Here is a 24,161-nt window from a genome sequence, read left to right as displayed (position 1 = left end):
TGGCAGCCACATTGTAAATAAGTCTTGTGTTGTCATGTTTAGGAATCAAGTCTGTCAAGTGACCCGGAGTATATTACACCTTGATTGGCACAACTATAGGCCATTTGTTCTGATCCATGAAAACCTCCATTAAAATAAATGGCCATCTTTGCCATGTAGACTCTTCATGTAAATATTGACACATTCTCCACATTGCTCATTTCCTGTTGTATGAATGGTTCACATGTTCAGCTGCTGTTTGATCCTACCACCAAACATCCTCCTAAAGTTTCTGTTTATGTAGAATCATAAAAGGGGTGACTGAAAATAGATTGTTGTGAAAAGATAGTTGTATGAAAAATAAATAGAAATCAGGATGTAACTCTTGGCACCATATGTAGCACCGTAAATCATTTTACAGATGGAGGGCAGTGGGGACGTTTTTCTCATCAGTCAACTGAAGCATTAATACTTTTTGTAGCCGATTTAATGCAGTGATGCCTTTTAGGTGTTGAAAATGAATTTCCTGAAATATAATCACAGATGAGCTTAAGTCTGATCAAGAAATGAGTGAAAACTAAGACAGAGACAGGGAAAAGTGTCAGGGTGAAAGCATGAGAATGGAGATGATCCAGTTTCCATTTCAAGTTACTAATGTGGCAGAGCAATTTAATATTCCCAGCAATATCAGCAGCTTCTAACGCAAGGTCGGAGTCTTGCTGGGTTTCCTGTGTACCGGCTTCCGTGCCCAGATAAATAAACCTCAGGCCAGTGGCTGCCGGTGCGACCCACATTAGTCCGCTGCTGCCTTTGGCCCAATACCAAGCTGCAGGAGCTTCACCACAGACCCACTGACATAGGGCAGCAGTAGGGGTGCACTGTGCAAACTGCTGACTTACAGGCATCCTCATGTACTCATGATGCAGTTCTTCTGCAACATAATATGGTTCAGGATTTGTGAAAACATATCCATTTGTTTTCTGGTTTTTAGTGTATGATTACTTCCAATCTGGCACCATATCCATGCAAGTGTGTAAGCATGGCATCATGACTACATCTGATTAGTGTTATGGATCCAGTAGCATGAGTTTTAAAAATATAAGAACAGACTAGGATCTCCACAATAAATCTGAAAAGCATCTGAGTGTTCTGTTTTTCCATAGATCCATTGTGGGTTTCCATTACAATGGTTTTCTCTGTAAAGATACTTAACAGTGGACAATATACTTTCAAACATTTTGGCACCTCATATCACTATAATCTCACGCCAACGTAAATACTCTGGGAGGCAAGAGGTATCTAAATCCAGATGTTTCCCATACACAACAGCCAACTGGGCACTGCTTACCAAGCTGTTAACCCTCAAAGCCACCAAAAGACTCTCCAGGCATTCAAACTGAATCTCTATGGCAGTGCCATACAGTATCACTTGCAACCAGCAACCACATACAATTACATGTCAAAGTCAAGATATCGGCATGGAATTTGTGAACGATAAGTTTGGTATTACAGAAATAACATGAGGACGACTGATTCAGAGGCAAAGCATTAATTGCCTTTGGTCAGGGTATTATTAACTAACTGTAACACTAAAACCTCAACAGCCAATACATTTAATAAATGTTGTAAAACAAAACTTGTCTTGATTAATATAAATATAATTTTTGAAAACACAGTAATAAAAACAATAAATCACTTTAATAAATCATTTCAAGGAGACAATCTAACAGCCCCAGGACATCTGTTGCTACCCATATATTTAGTCTAACTAAATGCCAACAGGCAGGACTGACTTTTGAAAGTGAAGTCTTGTCACAGACACAATTAGTAGGCAGTTGACATAGCACAAATGCCACCAACATGAAGGAATCCCACATTATGATCAATACCAAACTGATTCTAGGGTCAAGTTTAATCAATCACAAATAAAAACACATAGGTGTGAAACATAACCTCCTCCCAGATTTGCTGGCAGAGGTACAGTTAATACCTGGAATCACTTAAGGTCCCAGGAGGAAGGTTCAAACCTCTAAAAATTGGTTCTTGTTATTGGAGCAATTACTCTACAAATTAGTGCTTTTGTATGACAGCCCTGGGATTTTATTTATTTCAATAGGTGCCTCTTAAAAGTATGGTTCAACAAAAACCATGGGAAATGCGCTTGGAGTTGCTGGCTGAGAGTTAGTTGAGAAGATCAATCACTCATGCCTGTCCATTAAATATAAGGCTATAAGCCAACAGCTAGTTAGCTTTGCTAAGCAAGGCCGTAGCTAGGATTTTTCAAATACCGAGGTCAAAACTAAGACCACGACTTATATAAGTGTACTGTAATCCATGATGTATTTATAACGCTTTCTTGCTGTGCATTTCTCAGTCATGGTCACTTTTGTGGTCCAGTTTTTTCTCATCACTTCCAATTTTGCAACTTAAATCAACTCCTATTTCAGTATTCTACAACTTCCATGGTTGTATGTTTAAAAATTATAAGTGCATTATATTATTTTCTTTGTTTGTTCTTAAAATGTGGAATGGAGCACGGCCTGCTGGGAAAGGGAGAAAAGGGCTCATCCAATGAATGAACAGTTTGCAAAATCGGGTCAAGTCCAATTCACAAAAGTAGACAACATATATCTGGTGATTTTCAAGTGGCAGTTCACATATACTGCAGCGAATATTTTTTCTGGAAGTGAGCACTATATAACAGCGACTTAAAAATCTCTAGTAATATGCTGTGTTTATTTGTGAATTTGTGAAGAATCTGCTGACGGAAGCGCAACACAGCTGGAGCTGTTCGGTAAGGAAAACAGTTAAATTGGAAACAAGTTGGGACATCACTCCACCGCTGGCTATAGCCGACTACTTTCGTTTTTACATGGCAGCGGTATCTGCAAGTACGTGTCACGTGACGGTCCGTTGATGCAAGGATAATTGTCTCGTCGGCTATTTTCACTTCACAATGAAACAAAACTTCAAGAAAAAAATACCGAGGACATGACCTCGGTGTCCTCAATGGTAGCTACGGCCATGTTGCTAAGCACAAATACTGGAGACAGGGGTCTCTTCTCTTTCTAAATCAGCATGGAGGCTGTTGTGGCAATTCTTAGGGGCAACTTGACCATCCTTGTACAGAATGGTCATGATGAACATCTATTAAAAGGAGAAAATTCAAAGGATACTACAGAGCAAGCTAGTAATTGCAATTGCTGAGAACTGACAGCTCTGTTTCCTCTTGCTTGCTATGTATGTGGAAATGAGATGGCCATACTTAAAGTTATCTGACAGAAATCATAAGTTCTAGGAATCTATAAACACTAGACTCAAACACATCCTCCCTCTTATGTGTCTGTCAAAACATCTCCCACCACATCACGTCTTTCTCAGACTCCAGATATAAGGTCAGTGATTCCAACTAATTCCTTGATCAAACCAAATATTTACAAAATAGATTTCCTCTCTGTCACGCTTTATTTTTGCATTATTAACTAAATATTGAAATTGAGAAAAAAAAAGAAAACGTTTTTAAAAATTCCAGTCTTGGAGAGCTCAAGGGTTTGACTTCAGGATTGACATTGGAGAGACGAAGCTTAAAAGAAAAGTAGCGAATAATGCTTCATTGTTGCAAAACCTGGCAAAAAATAATGCTCACACACATCTATGGTGACCACATACAGAGTATTATATGGAAAGTTAGGCCAACACAGTGGGTTTATACAATGTGGTTACAGTTCACAGTATACTGAACTCAAAGCTGAACCATTTAGAGATCTCAGCTGCACCGAGTGCTTAAATGTCTACTGAAGTTTGACTTGCAAATTAATTTATGTGACCCATACTGAACAAAATACATATAAATGCTTTTTATTCCTTTTGTTGCCTCTCTATCTCTTCCTATCTTGCCCTGTTGAGATGTGGCACTGCTACAGTGATTTCACTGGTAATTGACCAAAGTTCTGGCTGAGCCCCAACATCTCTACAGTCACTGGAAACTTGACTGTGAAAAGATAGCATCAACATTCATTTCAGACGACATGCCTGCTCCCAATGAGACACAGAGCACCTCTGTAGACCTGAAGTAGACAACATATCATTCAGTACAGCCACCAAGCTCTGCCTTCCTGTCTCTTGCCATGATAACGGGTCAAGGTTTCAAGCTATGATGTCATTCAGCAGCCATTCATTCATTTGATATTGCTGTTCCTCCAAGTACTGAAGATGTCTGCAAATTCAGATGACCAATTCTTTAAATATTAACAAACGAATTTTCTATGAAGTTATCAAATGTAGCTTTGTGAAAGTGCTTGAGTCCAGCCATTTATGCCGACCTTTTAAAAGCATCAGTCTCAAAGTTTCCAGCTGTTGGAACTGGTCAAAGTTACAACTAACAATTAGAGTGCCATTATTATACTGCAAAACATCAAGCAGAAAGACAGATGGTCAAATTCAAAAGTCGGCATAACACCAACATGCGAAGATGCACACACACACATAAACACATCCTCAAAAACACACACGCTTAAACACCTTTCACTTACCTAACTGCTGGCTGCATATCCAGAACAGAAGGAAGCAGTAGTACTCCATATGTTTGCCGGTGCAAGCGTGCATGAGTTTGAGTGTGTGTGATGACTGCTGTGAGTGTGTGTGTGTGTGGTGGGCTGAGGCTAAGAGACCCAGTGGCAGGCACAGTTAAAGATCCCACTGTGATTGACTCAAACTCCTAGTTAAAGCGCTGCCTATATCTTGGGGAAGTAGGAGGGGACTGTGGCAGGAGAAGAAGGAGGTCCACTCTGACACAGCATGCAGGAATACTCTGTATCTGGCAAACTTCTTCAACTCATTTTAACTGCATGAATACCTTAAAGTGGCTTATCTTAGGCAAAGTTTTTTTGTAATAAACAGTTCTGTAGTGGATATTCTTGATGATCCACTTAAATGATGATGTTGATTTGTTAAGATGGGAGTGAACATCATTTCATCAACAGATTATAAAAACACTGTGTTAATGTTGAACAAATTCAATAGAAATTGATTAAATAAAGCCACATTGTTAACAGTGGTTAGACACCTAAACATATTCTCTGAAATTGTGACCTCACTGAACAGAAAATCCCAAAGTTTACGTAAAGAGGATCTTGCGGGTTGAATTTTACACTTTATGTATCATGAAAATTATCCTTTAACTGATTAATGTATGATTTTATCAGTTTAACAAGACATAAATATTAGTCTTCTGACAGAAATGGGACATAATTACTGAACCTACTGGCTCATGAATAGAAAGGGCAGATGCCTAAATTTCATAAGATACCAAGGAATCTGAAGAAATATACAGTAGATAAGGAGCACCGCCAAATGTTTTCTCATTACAAACCTAAAACGTCTTGTCAGACTCAAGCTATGCACCACAAATGCTATCATCATGGCACAACCACAAACTAACCCGCGTATTAACAGTGGAACGCAAATGTGGGGTTCGTATGTTACCTCATACCCTTGCAGTTGAACCATCCAGTCCTAACTACAGAACGTATAATGATCCCACTTACGTAACAAGACATCGTTTGTGTACATTAACTTTCCTGAAATCCATTTGTGGTCACCCGGTAAATCTCCTAATTCTGTACTTAACCACTGTGTGTCACATTAATGCCCATCTTTTCTCTTTTTCACACACTGGTTTGGAAAATGATTTTTACTTTGGTGGAGAGACTACAGTGTAATGGAATAAAATACATCAACATCTGTGTTTGCATATTAAACTCATAGAGTCTCACAGTAATATTTGGATGATACCGCAATATATGAGACAGTGTAGTAATCTAATAAAATTAGTTTCATATTTGAAATGTGCCACTTATGCAAGCGCAAATCTGAGTTATTTAATATTAAACTTAATTATAAATATAATCATTTTGTGTGTATTACATCACTATTAATACTATAACAACAGTGCTACTCTTACCAGTAGTGGTATTACTGCTTGTATTGTCAATATCGGTGTTCTTTATTTTATGGATATAGGCTATTTATTGATCTTCTGCTATGAATGGAATATTGTATGAAAATTAACCATCTTCAAAAAAAAAAAGAACAAATTCAGTAAAAATATAATTTAAAATAACAAAAACGATAAAAATATTGTTCCCAATAACAATTGGAATTGTGATGACTTCCATTAACAGCCAAATATCTGATCACATTGGCACCCCACTATCTATCTTTAACTGAAAGCAGCAGACGAGTCCAACTTGGATTTCTGGGGAAAAAAATGTATATCTTTACATAATATTCTACTGACATATACCACATATTGTCAATATATCAATGTCTGTAATGGCAATCTAATTTAAAATTTAGTATACAGCATCCCACATTTATTTCAAGGGAAGATGATGAATTTACATTTCAGGAGAGACTCAAACTCGTTTTGCTGTCTTTATGATTTGCACCAAGTTATTTTAGAAAACAGTTTCCTTATTAAAGTTGAATGTATATTTATTTTGTAATTTGTTGATTAAATAGGTTGCACTCAGCTGCCTCTTCTGTGAGAAAACCAATCCTGCCACTTATCCTGTCACTTATTACTGAGAGTTTTCTGTAATAATCCTGCTGACATGACAGATTTGATTCTGATTATCCAGGGGAAATTTTTTAATAGTAATTGGCTGCCACTCAGCAGCCAATCACTATTAAAAAGTCAACTAAGCCACTTATCCTATAGAATCTATACAATAGATTCTATAGGATAAGTGGCTTAGTTGATTGGACGTAGTGAACTAGGAAGGTCTTGCTTCTTACGTTTTAAAATGACAGGACACAATAGGAAAATATCATGTATTAGCCAGGAGGCAAAGTGATGAATGAAGTTGGAGAGAAGTAGCCTTCAAAAATAAGTGCCTTGCACATCTTTCAACAAGTACAACACATATCCTGAGCAGACAGGGAGTCAAACGGAGACTCTGAAGTGCCTGTGAAACTCATCACGGAAATAATCCACAGTCAGTTTGTCAAAAATACAGATCTTATATCCAGCCTGTGAGCAGCTGTCTATCTGAAAATCTGTCAAATGGAGAAAAACACATCTGTGGCTATAACAGGCTCTTCCTCTTGGTTTGCAATCGCAGTCACTTTTTTTTCTTTTCAACAGAGTAACCACAGATCACACAAATCAAGCCTGTGTTTGTGCTTAAACAGCTTAGGATACTGAGCCTTCAAAAAAATAAAAAGAATCAAGACTTGCTTTCATTAAGGGTGCTTAAAAACTCATTGGGTTTTTCCCCCCTCATCACTTCTCTACTCTGTAGACTGCTGGCTCCCTTGTTTCTTCTTTCTAGTCAGGAAATTAAGTTCTGTACCTACTGCTGGTGCCTGCATACGTCCACATAGCACTGCTGATGTAAATATCAGTGGTCAGGCTTCTTGAATTGAGTTATAGAATAAGGTGGGTTGAAAGTACAGTATGTGATTTTCCATGGCGAGATAAATGTCTGTATTTGATGTTACGACTTTTCCTCTGTAAAAACTGTGAAAGCATCGGCATGACATTGACATTATGTTGCTCCCCCTGCTGACATACCTCCCTAAAGGAAAAGCAAGATTACGGTTACATCACAAGCATTGGTTTCCTCAAGCAGACTAACAAGACAAGAGACATTTTAAAAGGCAGCATTCATTGCCCATCAAACTCCAGGAGAATAAAACATTTCCAAATTGGTGGGGAAATCAAGAAGTTATAGGGGTTTGGCAATCATTAAAACATGAAAACTTCTCCATAAACACGAAAAAGTTTCATAACAAGAATTGTTTTAACCAGTATTGTGGGTACAAGCTCATACCTCAAGAATCTCCCGCTGTCAGCTTGCAAGACAAATGACATATTGGAGAGGAACCTACAATTAAGATTAAGGTCTGGTGCTCTGAATGAAGGCAGTGTGCCAGTGCAGTTTAAAGAGGGGGGCTCTATTTGTCAGTGTTTCAAGACCAGAGGGGGGTAGTGAGCAATTCTTCCCAATGCTTTACTGCAAACCGAAATTGCCATGTAGATATTTAGTTCACTGGGAGGAATAGGGAACTGGGGGGAAGGGGACCAAAAGGGAACTAAACGGAGTGTGAAAAATTAGGTTTTGAAATCTTATTCTTTTTCCCTTCTCTTAACCATATAAGCTATACAGAGCCCTGCTGTGAAGTGCAGCCTGAAATCAATACTGAACAGGAACCACAGTTACCTCACCTATTCAGGGCCCTCTTCAACACCATGCCACAACTGCAAGCAATTACCTCAATCACCCCCAGATTATCTGTTTGTGTGCGATATATTGCTGTCTCCTCAGGCTAGAACGGGAGCTTTACTCAGACACAGGACAAGTCCTCTGGGATCAGACGAAAAGAAGCAAATAGCTAACCCACATCTGAGTTCAGGCTGGGTGCGTGCCTCATGTTGAGACTTAGTATCTATCACCCATTATAATGTTGTCAAGTTTGAGACCTCCAAGCCTGGTCTTTGGGGACTTTGCTCAACTGCGTCTGAACTGCTTCTTTTCAAGGCATCATCACTTAAAGCATTAGTTCAACAGCTAATGTAGGAGTTGAAAGATGCAGGTTTTTGAAGGCCCGTGACAGTTCTGCAGGCTATATTTACAGTAAATCTAACTGTACTTCTTTAAAAAATGTGTTTAAAGTTATTCAGTGTATCTGGAATCTTATTTATCCCTGGGTAGACACACCTTTTGAAGTTGCATTTTGACAACTGGGAGACACCACATTTTTCACTGTAACCCAGGGTGCATGCTAATTAAAGTTTTCAAGACAGATTAGTAGGTCTTTAGGGTGATTTTCAAACCTATAGTTTGTTTGCTTTGGTCACAATCAGTGGATAAGTTGCACTTTCCCTTCGGTTCGGTTTCTTTTCACACAGAAAAACAATCAAGGAAACCAAAATGCATCATGTGAGATGGTTCTTTCATCGTTTAGATGTGGCTGGGAAGGGAGCAATAATGTAAACAAACCAAAAGGGTTCTGAAAAAGGTCCTGTCTGTCTAAATTCATTTAGTATGCATTCATTCTCTGCTTACCTGCTAGAAACTCTTGATTTAGCTCATCCACATATATGCCATGCGCACTGTGAATAAAGAGAGAATATTTCTTGCTGAGTCAAATCAAGGCCTGATCACGTATCCACTACAAACACACCGCTGCTGAATTAATTTGAGACCATACCAAGACCCCTTCTAAAGGATCTTAGTGCAGTTTTTTGTCTATACCTGAGTATGATTATTATTCAGAACTGCCCAAGTGAATTGTACAAAGGGGTCCGATTCAACCAGACTAAACCACATGAGTTTGAAAACCCTTAAAACTGTCTTAATAAAGTTTTTTCCACTATGAAGTAGAAAAAAACATCAACGCAGACTGACATACACAACCATTGTCACTTTCCCAGGTTATAAATTTGTAATTTGTTTGCAAACAACTGCAAACTGTAAAATGCAGAAAAAGTGGGTGGAGCCATTGGTCCGATGGTCCATTATTCTGAAACCCCAATAGTTTGAAAAATGTCCCATTGGACCAAAAGCCCATTAGTCTGACAGCCTGTTATCCTGAAAACAAAACAGGAGCCCACTGCTGGGCCTGTTGCTCCACAAAAAACATACTAACACTTACCCACATCAATATACACTAAGATATTAAGGGCAAAAGACAACAAAGCTAGCCTAATAATGGCAGTGCATCCACCGCCTTCCGCCAGCACCAGCACCATGGACAGGGCCGACCGCCACTGAACTCCAGTAACTCCAGAGTGAGTATTTTCGGAGTAATGTGCCTTTGGACCAGTGGGCGTTTGTTTTCAGGATAATGGATCATTGGTCTTGTGGGCTTTTGGTCCAATGGGACATTTTTCTGACTACTGGGGTTTTGGAATAATGGGCCTTCGGGCTAATGGTCAGTCCACCATTGATGCATGGTGCTGTGTATCAATCACAACAACTCAAATAGCACAAATGTAATACAATTGCAAAATAAAGAAAAAAGCCACCTTCAGTTTTAGCTGTACAAAAATATGAATGCAAATAATAAATCCAAACCAGCAGTAATTAATGCTATGCAGTCGATTTTCGATTTCAAAGCCAAGTATGCAAAAAGGCTTTTGTTGTGAAGAGTGAAAACCATATCCATGTCTGTCTCAAGAGGAGTGACTTCCTGAGAAGTGCATGGGATCTGAAGCAACAAAACAATAAGGAGTGATCACTCTCTTAATCATAAAAGATTATCCAGTTGGGAGGGCAGATTCAGATTCTCAGATCTTGGTGAGAAGACTGCCATCTACTGATACCAGATGTTCTATATTCAGACTTCCTGCTCACAGTCCCATACCCTGCTGTCTGAAGTCATCTCTAGTTCTCTTCTTGCTGTCTATAATATTTCTTGGAAACCCTTCTTCAAACATTCAACTCTTTGTGCGGAAGCTTATTGTCCGTGGAGATGTCACTTTCCACAAATCACAGCCAAGTAAGGCAGGGGTAGGATAAAACAATGCTTTTATAGCAATACAGCACACACACAAAGTCCTCCAAGGAGCTTTTTGAAACATGCTGCTGTTCCAGCAGCTTGCTTTTGGACCGATATCATATGCTGTGAGTTCCAGCGAGTAGCCCTGCATAAAGCATTAACCTGGAGAAAGTGGGCGGTCATCTACAGGAAGCTCTTGCAGAGCTGTCTGTCAAACATTATGTGCTGTAAAATACATGAACCAAACAAGACCTTCTATTAACCACACAGAAAAAGTGAATGGTTTGTCAGTTTAATATTACAGGCTAACATGTTTGTATTCTGATATGGCTATTCACTCTTTTTAATGTGAACGTAGGCAAACTGGACAAATGCCCAGCAATAGGAATCACATCTGTTACTTAAGTAATTAAATACTATACATCTGGCATTCAAATCTTAAAATAAAAAGTAAATGATGTACTAAAATATAATTATAGTAACAAAAAATCAAATCAATCCATTAATGTTGTAGCTTCTGCCAGTAGAGCTAATTTTTGCAACTACATACATGACAGAGTATTACTGGAAGTCTATAACAATACAATATGCTGGATATTGTTTGTATGCTTGATAGTAATTAGTTTTTTCAGGTAACTGTGGTGAAGTACAGAAAATGGTGTTTCCCTTTGAAATCTTGTGAAGTAACAATATAAAGTCTAACAAAATGTAAATACTCAAGTAAGTGTACTTAATTTAAGGACTTGATTAAAAGTACCTCATTATTTTCAACTGCTGGAAAGGTTACTAGTTCTGTCTTACAATTAAAAAATACTGTTAAATGATATCATTGATTATTTTAATTATGGCTTCAGATTTAAAACCAAGACTTTTGTTTCACCAAATGAATGAAATCATCTTTCAGGAATGAGAGGAGATGGTCGACCAATGTTGAGGCAATACAAATCAAAGCAATGCGAGTGGATTTGGATAAGGGGAACTTGAGTGACAGAATGCAGGCTGGGAGGAATTCAGTGTTTTTTAGGCCACCATGCTGAAATACTGCTACTCTACAGAATGCCGACTGTGTTTTCTTAATTACTTCTTAGGGTTATAGTGTATCTAGCAGTCATTTTTGCTGTTACTGTATCTTATGAGTATGCATTTGGATTGGGACAATTCCTCTGTTGTAGGAAAATGATGTGTATACTCCACCTATAAGCAAGATGATACTGTTTAGAGTAAATAAACATAAGGTTCTGTGAGCATGTTTGCGTGTGTGTGGAATGAACCGTAACTCTTTCTCTGCTCTATTTGTTCTGCAAATGTTTTCTAAAGATGGAATTTAGAGCAGTCTATCATAGATGTAAACTCAAACTCGGATCCATGACTGTGAGCTTCAAAGACTGTCTACCCATAGCTAAGCTGAAATGGAAATGTGTAATATATCCCACATATCATTATGTGCAAGACACTGTGGTATCTTTTTGGAACTGAAAATCGGAAATGGGGTTATATGCTGAGCTTCTAAAAACTGTGGGGTAGATGCGCAGACCTGGCTGAAAAATACACACCTGACCAAGAGTTCCATACACCCATCATTTATTTTCTTTGCCTTATTATTTGTTTATAGAAGACAAAAAGTTACCATAAACAAGTTCACTTAGCCTAGAACAGACGTGCAGACATGATTCTGAGCTTTGGGCACTTTCTCTTGGTGAACCATATCTTTGGATAAATATGATCTCCTAAAATGTATTGACTACACTTCTACAGCGAATTTAAGGCTTTCCCTTGTCACCACTATTCAGTTTGAGAATATGTGGAGCTTGCATCTTGTGGCCACAGAGTTGGCAACTTAAGGGTCTTTTAAAGGCAATTTCACTCCTGACAGAGAACACTGACAAGGGATGTGCATGAGCATATCCTTTACAATCATGTTAGCCATGAGAGACATAATGTTAGTTTTCTCATTGTGACTTTTGTCACACTTACGAGTAGCTGTTACGAATGTTGACAAATTAGTTTGGTGATTGCTGTTAGGTCCGTCTCCCTCAGTAGCCGTCACAGCAGATGGATGCTTTTTCAGATGAGTCAGCATTGTCTATGTGGAACCATGATAGCTCAACTTTGTTCCACATATTCCACACCTGACAGATTATCCTTTACTTTCTTAAAGTTTGCCACACTGGACTTTTGTGTGGCTTAATGTGCATCATATTCCCTCCAGTCAGCTAGCTAGCAGGTTAACTTATTACCAAGTCAAAGTAGCCATGGGCAGGAATAAAATTCACTCGCATCAAGCTTAACTTAAACACAAGGTGGAGGTGGTTTACAGAAGTTTAGAGCTCCTCCCAGTGGCTGAAATTGAAAATTCCTCTCCAATAGCTGTACAGCTCAATTCAATTCTCAATTCAATTCTTCAAAAGTTTTTCAATGAAAAAAAAAGACACAAAGGTTGAGGTTAGTCCCTGCGAACAATTATTTGGTTATTCGGTTTTAATCACACATCCCTACCACTGATTCACAATACACCAATGCAAATCTTCTCACTGCACCTGAATTTCCTGACAAATATGTTAATTATTGAGTTGAAAAAAAACCCAACATAGTATAAGTCTATGTTGCTCACCTCAATATCAGTTGGACGCCATATCAAAACAACTGTCTGACGTACCGACTGTATACAACTGAGCAGCACCAAAATGTATATAAAGTTACTGAATGGATGGGGAACAATTTGGGGCATTGAAAGAATTGGTCGAGATCAAACCAGGGAAAAGGTGAGTGATTATTGGACAGAAACATTTCAGATGGATGTAATGTTTTTCCCTGTTTGTTTAATGTTTAAGTAGCAAACTGTTGGTAAACCCTTTGGACAATACAACTTTGTAAGATGGTGATAATGCGAAAAAACATTCAGAGCAGCTTTAGGCTAATCAATTTTATCAGTCTATTAAGGGGTTGTTCTGCCATCTAGTGGTCAAAAAATCACCTTCAAAGGCACCTTTAACTTTCCTGCCATGAATATTCACCCAAATCCCACAATCCTTAATGTGTATTGAGACTACAATGAATCTGTATTTGTTGGAAAGGACTAAAGTTTTCTCCATTTGTGTCCAAAACCCTGACGGCATCACCGTACTTAAGCCATTGACACGAAAATTGAAGAACAAAAACTTTGGCTGAAGTATCAACAGCACTGTTATTAGGAACTTTCACTATTCTCAGAGGATGTTCCTCAGCATTTAAGAGATTTGGCATGTTACTTCAGTCATCAAAATTTGCTACTGGACCCACCATGGAGGTCCAAATTATTTTAGGGAGTTCGAGAGGGAAACTATAATCACAGGAACCATGAATCTACCAATGGTTCAAAGCTATGGGGTTTTTCACCAATATCCAACTTCACTTGGCTTACTAGCACACTGTTGAGTTCTGTAGTAGTGAATTTCCCAAAGATAAAAACTTACTTAGTAACTGATACAATCTTATTAGTAGTTGAATGCCTATGGAAAATCCCACTATATAGTAAAAATGAACATATTAAAGAGCCACATACAGAAAATGAGAGAAGTAAATGTTTCTGTCTGAGCTTGAGTGAGTCATTCTAACTTTTCCAGATCTCTGGCAGAGTAATGCACAGGTTGAGTTGTGCCAGTAGCAATAGTGGGAAATAGAGTAATGTGGAAACTAAAGCCGCATGCAACAAGATGGACGACAAAGGAACGCCGCAAAGCTCACACATCCAGATTCAAGGCAAAGCCATGTCTCTCGACACCCAGCTTAAACACAAAGCCTTGCTGCCCATATGATATTACTTCCATGGACATAGTAATGTGCTATATGTCAGTAACGATTTCTTTCCTAGGCTGCTTCTTAATAATGAATACAACATAGTGATGAGTGTGAGACAGATATTAAAACAATTCATTTAGAAGCCACATTATTGTAGTTGCTTTCCAGGGTCTACATACAAAAAATATATCAAAAATGAATTACAGTCACTCACCACATTCCTATATCCAATCAGGCAGCTCACAACTCATAAGTTCTCGTACAGAGAATTAGGTCATACCATCCTGTGGTCTAACATAAACTTCTGCCTCTGTCATGTCTTCATCATGGAAGAACACACACTCCTGTTTCATTGCGTTTGCATTTGCATTCATTGTGAGACAGATGGAAAGATTGTACTAGGCTTTTTTGTCCTTTTGGATCTCAGTGGAAAACCAAACTGTCTACAATTTTCTGCTTGTAATTATTAGGTTTCACAAAGCTTATATGCAATTATCTGTTGCAGGTTGACCACTCAAACACCAAGTTAAGTCCCTCTCACAGACTATTAAATAAAATCCTTATGACAACACATCAATGGTTAATACAACACATCTTGTGGTGTGGTATTTCCAAAGGCAAAGATTATGTGTGTTGGTATTTTCTGTTGTTTTACACCCAGGCTGCTACTGTTCCTACAAGAGTTTTAACTTTCTGTTTGTTTTTAGACCAGAGTTGGCAGTTAATTTGGTCAGGAGAAGACAGATTCAGTTTCTGTAACTATGTTTGTATTTTCAAAAGCTATTTAATTTGGCAAGCAGAAGGTGTCTACTCTAAATCTGTTCTAATCCAGTTATAGTTTGTTCTGTACATTGTGCTTTAAGGCATCTGCCAAGATTAGAGTGGAGGCCTTGATGAAAACTCAGCATAAACTAAAATGCTCTCCGTGCATAGATTAAAATTAAAATAAATTATATTTGTGATACAGATTATAATATGAATGGGACAATGATAGCAGTTAATGATTGATGGTTAGCTAAATTATGATTCTACAACAATTTTAAAGGGACATGAATGAATGTGGGGGACAACATTTTGGACATAAAACATAGGAATGTTCAATTTTTTTATATATATTGTGAAATAGGTATTTGTGGCATGTACCAGGGGGGATGAATAACTGACTAAGCCTATTGGTCTGGTGCCAGGGGCCTCTTACCACCAAGGGCCTTGCCCTTAGGTCAGCCAAGGCCCCCATTGTCAAAGGCCCCTGGACACAAGGGAGAATTTTAAATAAAAATTTAAATGTTACCAAAACACTGAGTGCAGATGCTAAGGGGCCAACAGCCCAGACTGTGGTAGTGCTTAACATCTTGTTTGAGTGTGAACATGGCATTTCTGAAAAGAAGATCACTGCTCTCACACTACACCCTGGATTCATTAATTTTTATTTTTTATTTATACTTAGTATACATGATAGCACAATGTGAAATAAATCAGGTATTAATAGTGTCTCTGGCCATTACATGCTCTCAAGAACAAACTAGTTTTATACATTTTTAACTATGAAGACACGATTGATAGTTTTGTATATAAAGAAACACAGAAAGAAACAGATTGGTGCAGCATCAGCAGCAGTAATGTGAGTGTTGTACCGGACCATTGTGGTGAAGAAAAAGCTGAGCCAGAAGTCAAAGCTCTCAATTAACCATTAACCAGTCAGTTTAAGTTCCAACCCTGACCTATGGTGACAAGGTTTGTGTTGTAACTGATGGTAAGCACTCTGAGCTGCATTTCTTGTATGATAGGTGCTATATCAATACAATTATCATCATTTTTATTTTTATTTTTATTTTATTTTATTTTATTTTATTTTATTTTATTTTATTTTATTTTATTTTATTTTATTTTATTTTATTTTATTTTATTTTATTTTATTTTATTTTTATCTGGGGGAAGCTCAGAGTAGAACTGCTGCTCCTTTGCACTGAAAGGAGCCAGCTGAGGCACGTAACGTCTAACTGGGAGGAGACCCAGGGTCAGACCCAGAACACACTGGAGGGACTACTTATCTCTTTTTGGCCTGGGAGTGCCTTGAGATACCCCAGGCGGAGCTGGAGGGCATTGCCCTGGTGAAGGATGTCTGGGTTTCCTTACTTGGCCTAATGCCACCATGACCCAGTTCTGGATAAGTGTCTAACATGCATGCATTTTAGTTTCCCAATGAATGTGAAATATTTGTTTCCTAAATGGGTCATATAGGACTGCAGACCACATGTAAACAAACATGATGGGGTGACTGCACACTGGCTATACTTCATGTTGCATTGGAAAGCAATCACAGTTATGTGAACTGTCCCAAAGTCGACACATAACATTTTAGAAATTACACATCCCTGGCTATATTTAATAATAGTCAATGGATACTGTGTTCAGTGGAAATGACACAAGTCAGATTTTGTTTTGAATGAGTACAAACAAAACTCTGAAAGCTTTGAATTCAAGCTTGGGAAAAGATTTGCTGATGCTCACAAAGTCTATTGCGTGTGTCCTAGATCATAAAAATGAAACCCTTCTGAAGCTTTGCCACTATTAGCAGTATTTGAACAGTCTTAGATACAGCAGCGTTTTGCCAAATATGCTAGACACACTGCAAACTAAACATAGATTCCTTTACCAAAAACCACCAAAATATATAGCTGGCTGGTGCCCCATTTACCTCTGCCAAACAGCTGGTGTCCAGGAATGAGAATGTTTAGCTGGAAATACCAACTCAGACTTTTAAACTTTTTTCAACGACCCCTACTGCTCTGTGATTTACTGTATGAGGGCAGCACAAGTCCAGGAGCAAGATCCAGAACTGTGCAGTGTCTCCGCATGCTGGGCGTCTTTCCTCTGCCAGGCACGGGTAAATATGCCCCCTGTGGATTTTGACAGCTGGAGCCCCGTCCAGTTAAACAGTTTATGAGCACCAAGTCGATCTGTATCTGTAATGACTTTAGATAGACTTCAGTTCTGCCTTCATATCTCTACTCATTTGCTTTAGATAACTTAAAAATATGGATTCTCTCATTTTTACAGTTTATCAGGTTGTTTGCCTGTATGACAGCATGATCCAACAAATAGATCTTAAATGCAAATAAAGTCAGCATTTTGCAAGCCCTTCACAGACCGGGAACAGAGATTTAAACAGTTAAATAATTGTGTTGGTCTTCAAACCAGAAATAAATGCAGGCCTCTCACCTAATTAGTGTGGTTATATTTTCTCTCACAGCTTCAAGTATTGTTCTTAACACCAGCTGTTGCCACACAGTTGTGACTGTGCATGAGATATTAGCTGCTACATACTGAAGCAAGAGAGAATTCTGTCTACACACTCATAAAGCAAAGCAAATTGCAGATATTTTAGTCATGATGACAAAAAACACTTTTGAGTTTTAGAAATCTTTGTTGTAGCCATCAATTCACAGAAACCTGAAGTTTGAAAAAGAATGTATGCCTACCAAGAGTTTTTGATATGATCAAATACCTCAGTGTGTTATTACATCTTAATTGATTCATGTCACAATCAATCACGGAAAATGTATGGACTTAACAACACTATGTCACTTGTTCCATGTGGTAGAAATATGCCACTGGTTTCCGGCGGCTGGCACTAATTAGCCTTTGCATGCAATCCAAGTTTGATTACCAGGCACAATCAAGAAGAAAGTTGGAATGTAATCAATCCCAAGCAGTTAGGATTCAAGCTGTATGTCTGTTATAAACAATGCAACAACTGAGCAGAAAACAGAAGGAGTCAAAGAGAAGACACAAATTTTAAAAATCTTGACAAATCACTCAGTTCTTGAGGATCATAGAGAAAAATTTGATATGAACCACCCAGGAGTAGATCTTGTACAATCAGACATTTGGACATACTTGAGTTTTCAAATAATTGACCTGACTTTGTGGCCATTTGCAAACATGATTCATGCGTCTTTGCTTTCACTTTTGGCAGCACACTAGCAGAGATGCAGAATTCTGGTTCTGAGGGTTCAATAGCATTCCATCGCTTTTATGATAAACCCTGGCCTGTTAGTGCTAAGCCTGGGAGTGAAAACTTCAGGCTCTCCAACAAGCTGTGTAAGCAACGACAGGAGCCGCGCTAATTGAATAAAGAGCATTGGACTTAGCACTTGACTAAGGGCTAGCCTGTCCGTCCTTGCTGCTTTTGAGATAGGAAGACCACACAACCAAATGCACACGTCTGTTTTTGTTATACTATCGTCTCAATGGGGGATTGAAAGATCTTGCTCAGATGACCATAATTAGAAAAAAGAACGAAAAAGACCAAGTCTGCTCCATAATTTGTGTTTGATCTAAAAGAGGACAGAAAGGGAGAATTTAAGTGGGACTGTGAAAATCTTTCATCCAAGTTGTGGTAGTAATTGAATCTGTTAGGGTGATTTCACTGAAGCTATCATATAGAGGAATTATTTACATGATCGCAAAATCATTAATCAAGGGTGACTATTAATAAAACACATATTTTATCCATTTTATGTCTTTACACATGGATGAGTTTAATATCTTAATGACTATGGACTAAATATCCCAGCCTCATCACCTTTATGGCACAGCAAAGCCATAAAATATAAAGAAACAAGTCGGATATGTGTCAAGTTCCAGGGTGGCACCAAACTATTTTGCCCCAAATGGAAACCAAATGAACATAAAAGGCACTTAATACTCATCGGTGGGGACAGAGCTGACCAAAGGAATATTTAAATGTACAGTGTCAGCCAATCTGACTCACTCAATCAGTTCAGTGAATGATCCTCAGGGCATTATAAGTTTAGAATGTGTGTTGCCTTGCTTACTGACTTTTATTAGAGCCAAATATATAGCCCTTGGCTGTAAAGAGAAAATGAGTGAAATGGAGAAGGGTAGCAGTGTTTTGTTTTTTTAAAACTTTCGAGCCTCTAGTAATGTCATACAATCGGGGAATACTTGTATAAGACCTTGATGAGGCATATGGAGCAAAGGTTATCTCTTACTCCTGTCGTATTTGCAAAGAAGTTGTTTGCTATATTTCCTGTAATTTTTTCTTAATTTCAGGTCTATTGGATTGCAAAGGTCTGCTTAAGTGCTACCACATGTTAAGCCTTTGTACTGCTGTCATTGACTTAATGTGAGTGTGTTGTTTTGAGAGAAGGAGAGTAACAGATATAGAGTGAAAAAGAGAGAAATAAAGAAGGAATGTATACTGTACGTGTGTGGCAGTTTGGGTCCTTTCCATATGGGAACAACACTAAACCCCACTTCATTGGTATATGCCCCTCCTTAAAACATCTAAATTGCATTATCTATTACCTTTATCTAACTATGTATAACTCAACAACACAGGGTTACCAAGGCCATTACAAAAGCAATGAAAAAGGTTATGCAATATTTTAAAAATTAAAACAACAATATAACAGCATTAAGTTCAGAAGCATCTCTCACACCGACATGGGTGTCGGTGTGAGAGGGTCCAGTGGGGGCTAAGAGGGATGGAGGCTTTTTTTCCAACAGAGGACTTCATAAATCTGCCCCAATGGCCGGCAGGTGAAAAAATAGAGCAGATGAGAGGCTCTGGGATGGGAAACGTAGCTGGAGAGGGGACTTAGACGAATTAAAAAACAGTGGAAAATGACTTAAAAAGAAGGCAAGACTAGAGCGATACGTGCGTGAGTGGATAAATTGTGGAATTGTCTACTCATGGTTGAGTTATGTGTTCCCTACCCAAAGAGGCACACACTTGCAAGGGTGCTGGAGTCTCCTCTTCTAAAAAATACACAAAACTGATTGACCTGACCCTCAAACACTCCCACTTGCTCTCACACTTCCTATTTCTGTCAACCTCTTCTCAGCTACTTTGCTTGCCTTTATCCATTTTTTCATGGTCTTACTTGTCTCCCTCCTCTCTTCTTCTTCTTCTTTTTCCTCACTGTTCTTCAGATAGAGGAAGTGGTTTGTGTGCAGACTGTGGCTGGCTGGAACACTGTGCTGTGCACTGGGGAAGCCGGAATTTGAGCCCCTGTACATTAAATGTTCCACTAGAGCAACAATTTCTGTGAGGGGAAATCATGCGGTGGTAAGCCAGTGTTAAAGGATCTGATGGTGGTGGTGGGGGGGCTGAGTCAGGGTGGAAGAGAGAGAGGAGAGGTGGGGTGGGAGGGGGGACTTCTCATTACTATAAATAAAAACTTGGCCATTCTGGTGATCGAGTTGGTTGTGGTTCATGCCATATACTGTAGATCTGGATTCAAATCTAATCACATACCTTTGTTGTGCATCATCGTCTCCCTTCTCCCCTCGTCATTCTTCTTCATTATCTCATTCTCCCTCTACTGTCAGCTGTCCAACAAAACAGAAAAATAAAATAGAAATACTAGAATTTGTGACAGAGCAAAAGAGCAATGTGGTTGTAAGTATGCCTGAGTGTTCCAGGACATGGAGACACAGCGTCACCTGTGGATAGGCTTCAGTCAAGGACATATTTTGTTGTTTTTAATTTGAATTTGGTGAAAAGCTCAATGTTTTAAAACAGCAGTTAATGGCTTGTTGTAAAAGTTGTGTGTTTTGGATTTCTAGTGATTTCCACTACCAGTACACCAGCAGACTTGTAGTTTGGGCTTATCGCCTCTGCCCATAAAGGCAAATTCAAGAATATCTGGATTTAAAGATAGTACAGCAAACCAAAACATATTCATTCATTTTTCTAATTATGACAAATTAGGATAGTAAGATAGTAATAGTTATGTTTTGTGTACTCAGGGCTATTGTTTTCTCTTATTTTAGGTGGGACATTTAATGTCAACCAATTACCCACTAAATAATGGTACAGTTAAATTGGTCAGTTTCTGTGATGCTGCATGGGACGTAACAGGCCTGTTTTTCAGCTTAATCTCAAGTGCAGAATTGTTTTTACTTTGCGGTTTTTAAAGTGCATATGCAAGCAGCCTATAGTCTGCAAGATAAGTCACTCCATTTACTGTTATTATAATGTGGTTTCTGAATGTGAGTCAGTCAAGGGGCCAAAGCTCAGGGTTCCTAGGTAAGTTTCTTAACTTTTCTGGTGGTTTGCACATCCTTGTCAAAGAGTCAGTGGTACAGTGGATGGTTACATTAGAGGAATCTGTTTTGTCTTTTGTAACAGTCTGCTGAGTATAGATGTACTAAACAATGCCTTACAACATATTGCTGGCTCCCATTTTAGACAGTGAAAAAATTAGTCAATAGGGATTCCACTGTAGTACTAATCATCAGGATTAATAAAACAATGGAGCAAATCCATGTAAAAAAATATATTAGAGACAGTAAGGTCAATTGGCAGATGTCAAAGCTTCCAGACATATAATTGCACATCTTACTGCTCCCAAAAATATCTGACTGCTGCAGTTTTAGGATGAATCAGCTGTGGAGAGTGCTATTACAAGTGTAGGTAAAGATTTAGAGGGACAGATTTCAGGTTTTTAAAACAGAACGATAGATCAGTTTTAGCAGAACTGTGCAAAAAGGCATGAACAGCACAGCCTATTGTTTAGAGCTATTTTTCTGTATGTATTTTCCTGTGTACAAGTTATACATGGGGAAGGGAAAAGTGGTAATTGTGAAGTGTCTTGCCTTTGCTGGAGTTAATTTTTAAAAATGCAGTTCAACATAAAATTCATGTTTTTTATTCAATACAGTTCTGCTTGATTATTTCTTGAATCCAATAAATCACCATAACAAAGTCAGTGATGTTTTGACAGCCATTATAAACAGATAATTACAGGCTTTCAGTTGTAGCCTTGTTTGTGTGCGAAGGAGTGCTAAGCCAGCCTGAGAATTAAGTGATAACAGGAAATAATCTTCATAAATGTGTAAATATGGATAGTTCAACTTAAGGCAAAACCTGAACTGCCCTTAACTGTCTGATTCCTCAGATGGTACCTGGAAAAAACTCAATGAATCTTTGAATTTCACTTTTCGGAAAAATTTAAGATAGAAATGGTTTGAGTGAGTTTATGCAGCTTTAAGTGCAAGTTAAGATATGAAATGCACACATAGACAATTAAATACTTTCAGATTTAACAGGGGAGTCATGGGTAAAGCAAATTTGTTTGAACAAAAAAATTGTGTTTTTTTCTGTCACCTAATTTATGAAAATGTTAATCATATCCCCTCAATCCTGTTATGATTATAAACAGCTCATGCTTGACTGATGTATGATTTGCTGAAATATAAAAATGAATGTATTTATGGTAGGCGATGTCATTAAACCTTACAGCAAAGTTGATATAACCTCCTGTGAACCTGAGTCTTCATGGGGACATTACATTTTAGGTTTTCTGGACCGTATACTTAATTCTGCTTAACTTTGACCTGTTGTCCTGTTCGTCCTGTTTTTATATACAGTCTATGGCTCGTACACACTTTTTTGTGCCACCTAGTGGTAGCAAAAGCACAATACATTAATCAGTGTCAAAACGAGGCATCTTGACCAAGTCAATCAAAAGCTGATCCCCAGACAAAAGTGGACCAAGTACAAAACCGTATCCAAGGCCGTAGCCAGGATTTTTCAAATACCGAGGTCAAAAATAAGACCACAATTTATATGACTGTTTGGCTTTATCCATAATGTTTTTATACTGCTTTCTTGCTGTGCATTTCTCAGTCATGGTCATTCTTGTGGTCCAATTCTTTCTTATCATTTCCAATTGTGCAACTTAAATCAACTCCTATTTCAGTATTCTACAACTTCCATGGTTGTATATTTAAAAATTATAACTGCAATATATTATTTTCTTTGTTTGTTCTTAAAATGTGGAATGGAGCACGGCCTGCTGGGAAAGGGAGAAAAGGGCTCATCCAATGAATGAACAGTTTGCAAAATCGGGTCAAGTCCCATTCACAAATGTAGACAACATATTTCTGGCGATTTCAAGGCTTCACTCCACCGCTGGCTATAGCCGGATACTTTCGTTTTGACATGACAGCGGAATCTTCAAGTACGTGTCACATGACAGTCCGTTGATGCAAGGATAATTGTCTCGTCGGCTATTTTCACTTCACAATTAAACAAAACTTCAAGAAAAAAATACCGAGGACATGACCTCGGTGTCCTCAATGGTAGCTATACGGCCATGGCTAATCAGGAAGTACTAATTTGAGGACATTGGGATTGTATTATCATTCGTGCAAAGGGAAATGTCAGGAAATAGTTTTATACACTGGTGGATTATGTTAAAGCCTACAGTAAAATATGAGGACATTATTTTTTTCAAAAATGACTTCCTGTTCAAAGACAATGCTTAGTTGTTGTACTTACTCCTACTAATCCCAAAAATCTAGGAAAAATTAAAAATGAATACCATTTAAAATCTTAGCTTTTTTTTTCTTTTTGCAAGCTTGATAAATTAAAAGCATATTGAATGTCAGATTGTGTTGTTGGCCCTTCTTCTTCTGTAATTATATCTGATTATATTAGAGAGCTAAAGTTGAACCAACCTTTAAAGTTGAACCTAAACAGGAAAAAACACAGTGCATGTCTTTTGACAACACATACCTCTGCTTTGAAGATATCTCCATATGTTTTGTACATGTGGCACTTGTCATCAACATCACCAGGATAAATGTCACTTCCGGTCTCCATCTTTCTAGACAGTAGAGTTGCTTGTTAGCGTCCATAAAATTCAAGCAGAGTCTATAAATGTCTTCCATTATGGTCAAACAACCTACAGGAACATTTTCTAAACGTTAACCCGTCAAGGCTAATTTATGGAAAGTCAATTGTCAATTTTCGCCAAGTGTCCTTTAGACAGAAACCACGCCATGCACCTGGAGAATTTTGTTATGACATTGCCACTGTCACGCAATGTGATTGGCTAGTGTTAGCCCTAGTATTACCACGA

The 24,161-nt window shown here is 38.2% G+C and overlaps 1 protein-coding gene across 1 annotated transcript in view; it reads right to left on the bottom strand.

The window, feature by feature from the left end:
- The window catches only part of itga11a (integrin, alpha 11a), a 52,523-nt gene extending 47,963 nt beyond the window's left edge, over window positions 1–4,560 (bottom strand). The window contains exon 1 of the mRNA XM_062425119.1: window positions 4,538–4,560. Coding sequence (XP_062281103.1) covers window positions 4,538–4,560 — 23 coding nt within the window. The remainder of the gene's footprint in view (window positions 1–4,537) is intronic.
- Between the last annotated feature and the right edge of the window lie 19,601 nt (window positions 4,561–24,161).

Source organism: Scomber scombrus, chromosome 1 (assembly GCF_963691925.1).
Source record: "Scomber scombrus chromosome 1, fScoSco1.1, whole genome shotgun sequence".
NCBI lineage: Eukaryota > Metazoa > Chordata > Actinopteri > Scombriformes > Scombridae > Scomber > Scomber scombrus.
The sequence above is the reverse complement of the archived record's forward strand: the minus strand, read 5'-3'. Positions and strand labels throughout refer to the sequence as shown.